A 6,633-nucleotide genomic window follows, 5' to 3' on the forward strand; every position below is an offset into this window, starting at 1 on the left:
TTGCCTCTCACGTATCGCGGTGCTTGTTTCAAGTGAGTCCCCTTGCTTCTCACGTATCGGGGTGCTTGATTAGAGTGAGTCCCCCTGCCTCTCACTTTGGGAAGCGGAATGGTTGACTTCATGGCAATCTCTCTTTCGTGTGGTACACTTCAAAGCATGGTGCTGCTCATAGAGGAATATCACAAGTGGGACATATGTATATAGTTCGACGTATAGTCCTACACAAAGAGCACAAGTGGCACCCTCGACTTGTAGCTTGCCTTGGAAAATGGCGGCCAATTAATCGAGTGGGAGAATCATTGTAAGAAGAGATGCAAGTAAAAGGATCAAGTTTCAATAATGACCTAACGACATCTAATCTAAATGAAGGAAATGATGTTGCTCCTTCATTTCTCATTTTATATAATGCATGGGCATTAGACAAACAAAGATCAATAAGATGGAAAAAATGCTTTCGATACCATTTCATTGTTCTTCGCACTGATCATGTAATAGATAATTGTCAATCATCATTATCGATACCACCCATATTTTGATTGTACTTGACAACACACCTTGGCTTTACAATGTCTTCATTTGTCAGATAATTTTTTTTCCAGTACGACAGAACTCATGTTCGTGCACGGTTGTAAGCATGCGAACGCTACGTTTATCTTCCCACCTCACTGCCATCCACACATCATTGTGAGAAACTTGTACTTCACCTCGGACTAATTTTCTTTCAAGCTTCAGCATTCCTTTTCTATTTGCTTTCACCGTGCCACACATACCTGTGTCACGATCATGTAAAAATTCTGCCAAAATAGAAGATGTGTACCAATTGTCTATATATACAACATGGCCCTTATGAAAATAAGGTTGTAAAAAGTGAGCTACAATAACGCCAGTAACACTCAAAGCAAACTTCTGATAATCAGAGTCTGCACCAGTGTAAACAACAAAACCCAATACGAATCCTGTCCAGCAGTCTACAATCATAAAGAGATTGATGTCGAAGCGATTTCTCTTCAATGGAATATACTGCTTGAATCGAAGCCTACCTTTCCATAATAATAGACTTTCATCTATGCACACATTTTTCCCTGGAGTAAGAGCTGCCGAAAATTTACTTTGTACGTGTTCTATTACTGGCTTTATTATCACTAAAGGATGACTTACGATTTCTTTATTGTCATGAAAATGTAAATTTCGCATGATGTGAATATATCTATCGCGAGACATAATTTGACCAAAAATTGGAGTGTGCAACAAAAGGTCTGTGGACCAATAACTTTGACGATCGCGTTTCTGAACATGGCCCATTAGAATCGAAAGGCCAAGAAAATTTTCCAATTCCGTTATTGTGATAGGGGAACAAGCTTTCATGTGGGAAGATTGAGGGATAGGATTTTGAATTGCATAACGATTCGTCTCCTCTACAATTTTTTGCAGCAAAGAAGAATCACAAAAATAGTTGAAATAGTCGATTGGCCTATTTTCCAAAAAAGAGATATTGTGATTTATTTTAGAGGTGAATACGAGTACTAGTAATTATTGCTGCAGAGAAAAAAAAAATTTAAATGCGTATTTTGTGCAGGTGTTCCACATAAAAAAATTATGACAGTTACGAACGGTTGCAACGGTCTTAAAAAAAGGGACCAATCAATTAGCGAGGGCGGAATTGAACAACTTGAAAATAGGAATATGAATGGGAAAATTTCTTATGGAAAGGGAAAAGGAACTAAAATTAAGAGTGGAAAATTGACTATAAAAACATAATTTTATAAGGAAGGACCTCAGATTTTGGCGAACAAATTAACGTGAATTTTGCAAAAGAATAAACTCGTAAAGTTCAATAAAAAACTTAATTTATAATATTCGTCGAAAAGGATTGTAACCTAAGAATATTTAAACTAAGTATAAATAAAGCGTATTTAAACAAGACTCAATTCAATTCAGTTGAATAAAAATTTTGATTTTCTAAATCAAGTGTGAAATGAAATCAAAATCAGTGTCTTATTTATATAATAAAATAAACCTACCTAACTCAAGCAAGTAAATCCTTTCAAGGATCTAAATGATGAAAGAAACCTACGGTTGATAATTTGGAGGAACAAAATTCAAATTTTATAAAGTTAAAATTTTTGGACAAACATTGTGCCTTTTTAACTTCGCTTTACTTTCCGTTTGGAAGTTCCGCGGTGTGTAACAAAAAATTTTGGTGTCAGAAGTGGGATGAAAATCAGCTTGCTTGAGAAAATCACAGAGGAAATGTGGTGATCGGAGAAGAAGAGGAATTGGTGAACGAAAGTGAAAAGTGCACATACATATATTGTCAAAAAGAAAATTTTAAGTGAAGAAAGAAGTGAAAATTGAAAGTGTAAGGATTAAGAAGAAAGAAAACTTCAAGGGGTAAGTCGATTAATTTCTCTAATTGTAAACTTCTTGCAATTAAAAGAAAATAAAAAAAATCTAAAATCTAAATATAATAAAACAAAAATGTTGCGAAAAGAGAATCACGGTAGCGAAAGCAGCGAATCAGTCATGGAATATATGGGTCCTGGTTCTGGGTCATGGGAGATTGAAGGTACTTCAACCCCAATAATAAATAATGAAATAAAATCAAATCAGTCAAATTTAGAAATGATAGGAGAAAATTTTAAAACAAATTTTCTTCCCTTTAAAGCAGCTCTTGAGTTTTTACCAAAAGAGTTTGATGGTCACAATGTGTCAGTAAATAAGTTTATAAAAAATTGTCGATTTGCTGAGGACTCGGTTAATCCCAGTGATCGTTATCATTTATTTCAAATGATTAGATCAAGGATAGTGGGAGATGCCGAATCCTCATTAGAAAATCAAGAAATAAATAACTTAGAGGATCTCTTAAAGTATTTAAAATTAACCTTTGGTGAATATAAACAAATAGGACAATTAAATTCAATGCTAGCCAGAGTAGCACAAAAAATTGGGGAAACAGTTCATGTTTATGGAAGCAGAGTGGGAGAAATTTTAAATAAAATAATTGATCTAATTAAAGAGAAAAATGACACTGAAGTGGCCGTCGGCATGGTAAAGTCAGCTCGAGATGCTGCCACCGAAAATTTTATGATGGGGTTAAGAAAAGAGTTAGCGTTACGCGTAAGATTAGAAAAACCGAAAAATCTGTTAGAAGCAATTAATATAGCTAAAAAGACCGAGTAGGAGGAAAATTTTGAAGAAACCTTATCAAGAGAGGTAAAAGACAAAATTAATGAATCAAAGTCAGAAATTTCCAAGTCATATTTAAATCAAAAATATCGATCCTATCGCAAAAACCCAAGAATTCGAATTATGTCAAAAAGAAAATTTAATCGGGAAAGAGAATTTCGAAAAGAAAACAAGGAAATTTCCGAGCTACCAGTAAAAAAAGAAAAAATTGAAAATTTAAATGAAAAGGAGGGAAATTTAGAATTTACCTGTTATGGGTGTGGGCAAGTAGGTCACATGAAAAGGGAATGTCCGAATAAACAAAGAATTAAAGTTTATTATAAATGCGGAAAAGAAGGTCACATTAGGTTCTTTTGTCCTGAAAACATTAATAAAATAAATTGTTCAAAATGTGGGATGAAAAATCATCATACAGAGGAAAATTGTAAGGGTACATGTACTTATTGTAGAAGAAGAGGTCATACCTCTGAAATTTGTTATGAAAGACGGGATAAAATAATTAATGGGCAGAAAAAGAAAATGGAAAATGCAAAAAACTAAGATCAGACCTGTCATACGAGCACAATGATGGGTCTGATAAAAATAATTTAATTGATAAACGGGTTGTGCTCATGATGGGTAGTGAAAAGCGAGGAAAATCACCTGAAATTGAGCTTTATAATAAAAATTTTTCTAATAAAGTAATAAGAATGGTAGTTGATACAGGAGCGGAAATTAATCTATTAAAATTAAAAAGTGTTAAATCAAATGTTTTCATAAATTATGAAAATAAACAACACATTTTTGGTATAAATAAAGAAGGGATAGATACAATTGGGGAAACTCAAATAGATTCAGATGGAGATATCCAGTCTTATCAGATTGTACCTGATGATTTCCCAATTCTACAAGACGGAATTTTGGGAATGCCATTCCTTAAAAATTCAACAATAGATTTAAAGGAAAAGGTATTAATTCATAAATTAAGAAGCTTTCCGCTTGTTTCGGAAAATAAAGGAAAAATTTTAAAAATAAAAGCACGAACAAAGAAAATGGTGGAATTGTCAGTTATTAATAATGAAAATTTGGGAATTGGATATTTACCATTCCAACAGGACCTGGGGTTTATTTAGGAGAAGCATTAGTTGAAATTGAAAATGATATGATAAAAACCTTTTGTATTAATACAACTTGTAATGATGTGGAATAATTAGTGCCACCAACTGAAATTTTTGACTATGAAGAATTAAAAACAAAAACAACTAGTAAAAATCAACAAAGATGCTTTAAAGTTGCAATAGAAGAAAATAAAGAAAGAATTAAAAATTTGAAAGAAATTATAAAACTTGATCATTTAAATGAAATAGAAAGAGAAGAATTATCACCTTCATTAGAAAAATATCATTTTCAATTTCATCTCCCTAACGATAATTTAGGTTTTACAAACGTAGTCAAACATACCATAGAAACAACAGACAATAGTCCTGTAAACAGTAAATACCCCAGATATCCAGAGATACATAAAGAAGAAATAAAAAAACAAACAGCTGATCTTCTAAAAAATAAGTCAATAATCCCTTCAAAATCATCTTATAATTCACCCGTATGGATAGTCCCAAAAAAGGAATCTTCTCACGGCACAAATAAAGGGCGAATGGTTATAGATTATAAAAAGTTGAATGAAAAAACAATTAGTGATGTTTACCCACTCTCCCATATCTCTGAAATTCTTGACCAAATTGGCCAAGCAAAATACTTTTCCATATTAGATTTAGCCCAAGGGTTTCACCAGGTAGAGGTTGAGCCAAAAGATCGCCATAAAACCGCGTTTTCTACACCCTACGGACATTATGAGTACCCGAATGCCTTTTAGATTAAAGAACAGCCCTTCGACCTTCCAGAGAATGATGGACAGAGTTTTATCAGGTTTACAAGGAATAGAATTATTTGTTTTTATGGATGACATAGTAATTTATGCAAATTCATTAAAAGAACATAAAGAAAAACTCGAAAAACTATTAGGTAGATTAAAATCAGCCGGATTAGTTTTGCAACCTGACAAATGTAAATTTTTGAGCAAAGAAATTGTTTATCTAGGATATGTAGTAACTGAAAACGGAGTAAAACTAGATCCAAAGAAGGTCAAAGCTGTCCAAAACTTTCCACAACCCAAAAACTGTAAAAATATTAAACAATTCCTGGGGTTAGTAGGTTATTATCGGCGGTTCGTCCCTGATTTTGCTACAATAGCAAAACCAATGACACAATTATTAAAAAAGAATGTAAAATTTAATTGGAGTTTGGAGGTAGAATCAGCTTTTAATAAATTAAAAGAAAAACTGTGTACGCAACCCTTATTACAATATCCTAATTTTCATAAACCTTTTATTGTGACGACCGATGCCTCTGATTTTGCAATAGGTGCAATATTAAGTCAGGGTGAAATCGGGAAAGATTTGCCAATTGCTTATGCATCTAAAACATTAGCTGGAGCAGAGTTAAATTATAGTACAACAGAAAAAGAATTGTGGGCAATAGTTTATGCAATAAAACAATTTTGGCCTTATTTATTTGGTAATAAATTCACAATCGTGACTGATCACAGGGCATAAGTTTGGCTAAATCAATTAAAAGATCCAACAATAAATTCTAGATTGGCTAGGTGGAAGATTAAATTACAAGACTATGATTACGAAATTGTACACAGACCAGGAAGGGTAAATGCCAATGCCGATGCTCTTTCTCGAAATCCTATATCTAATGGGAAAATATTAAGGTTAAAGGAACATTTAATTGAAAATTCAAAACAACAAGAATTTGAGCTCGATAGAAAATTAAATGAAAATTTCATTGAAAGGGTTTTTGTTAAATATGTAAGTAGGGAATGAATGTAAGAAAATAGACGAAAACAAAGAAAATGACGATACGATTACAATTTACAAAAGGACAGAGATTTCAAATGGGTATAATGTTATTTACAAAAATCCAATTAATCGAAGTATTTCTATTGATACCGGAGAGGACATGGATCCATCCTCGCCGAAATCTTGGAATACTAGAAATAAAATTAATTCAAAATCAAAACAAAATCTTCACATCAAAAATTCAAAATCTAACGTCAAAAATTTAAAGAAAAAATACCTCTTTGAAAAGGCAGACACAATCAAAAGAAAAGGAAATTTCGGTTCTGTAAGTGAAAAGGAAGGTCAAGGTTACTTCAAAAGGAGAAGTGTTAAATGTACATCATCACGGGTCCTGATTGGGCGGTTAAATTCCGTAGATATGGGTGAAAAGGATGTCTCCTTGTTGCTTCCGGTAATAAAATCGGTAACACCTGGAAAGTCAGTTGCTGGTTCGGCTCAGCCTGGGGCGTCTTCCCGACCCATAGAGAGGGATGAAAATTTCCCTTTTCAGAAGCCGGAGTTTGATAAGATTGTGTTAGGGGAGGATGCCAAGGAAAATGAAAAT

General features: G+C 33.1%; 1 protein-coding gene across 1 annotated transcript; it reads right to left on the reverse strand.

Annotated features, from left to right (window-relative positions):
- Nucleotides 1-579: 579 nt before the first annotated feature.
- LOC127281064 (piggyBac transposable element-derived protein 4-like) lies at nucleotides 580-1,365 on the reverse strand. The gene has a single exon (XM_051304553.1). It carries the CDS (start codon nucleotides 1,363-1,365, stop codon nucleotides 580-582), a length of 786 nt encoding a protein of 261 aa, XP_051160510.1.
- Nucleotides 1,366-6,633: the final 5,268 nt, after the last annotated feature.

The sequence above is a fragment of the Leptopilina boulardi genome, unplaced genomic scaffold (assembly GCF_019393585.1).
Source record: "Leptopilina boulardi isolate dan_hultmark-lab unplaced genomic scaffold, ZJU_Lbou_2.1 LbouV2_262, whole genome shotgun sequence".
In the NCBI taxonomy this organism is placed as follows: domain Eukaryota; kingdom Metazoa; phylum Arthropoda; class Insecta; order Hymenoptera; family Figitidae; genus Leptopilina; species Leptopilina boulardi.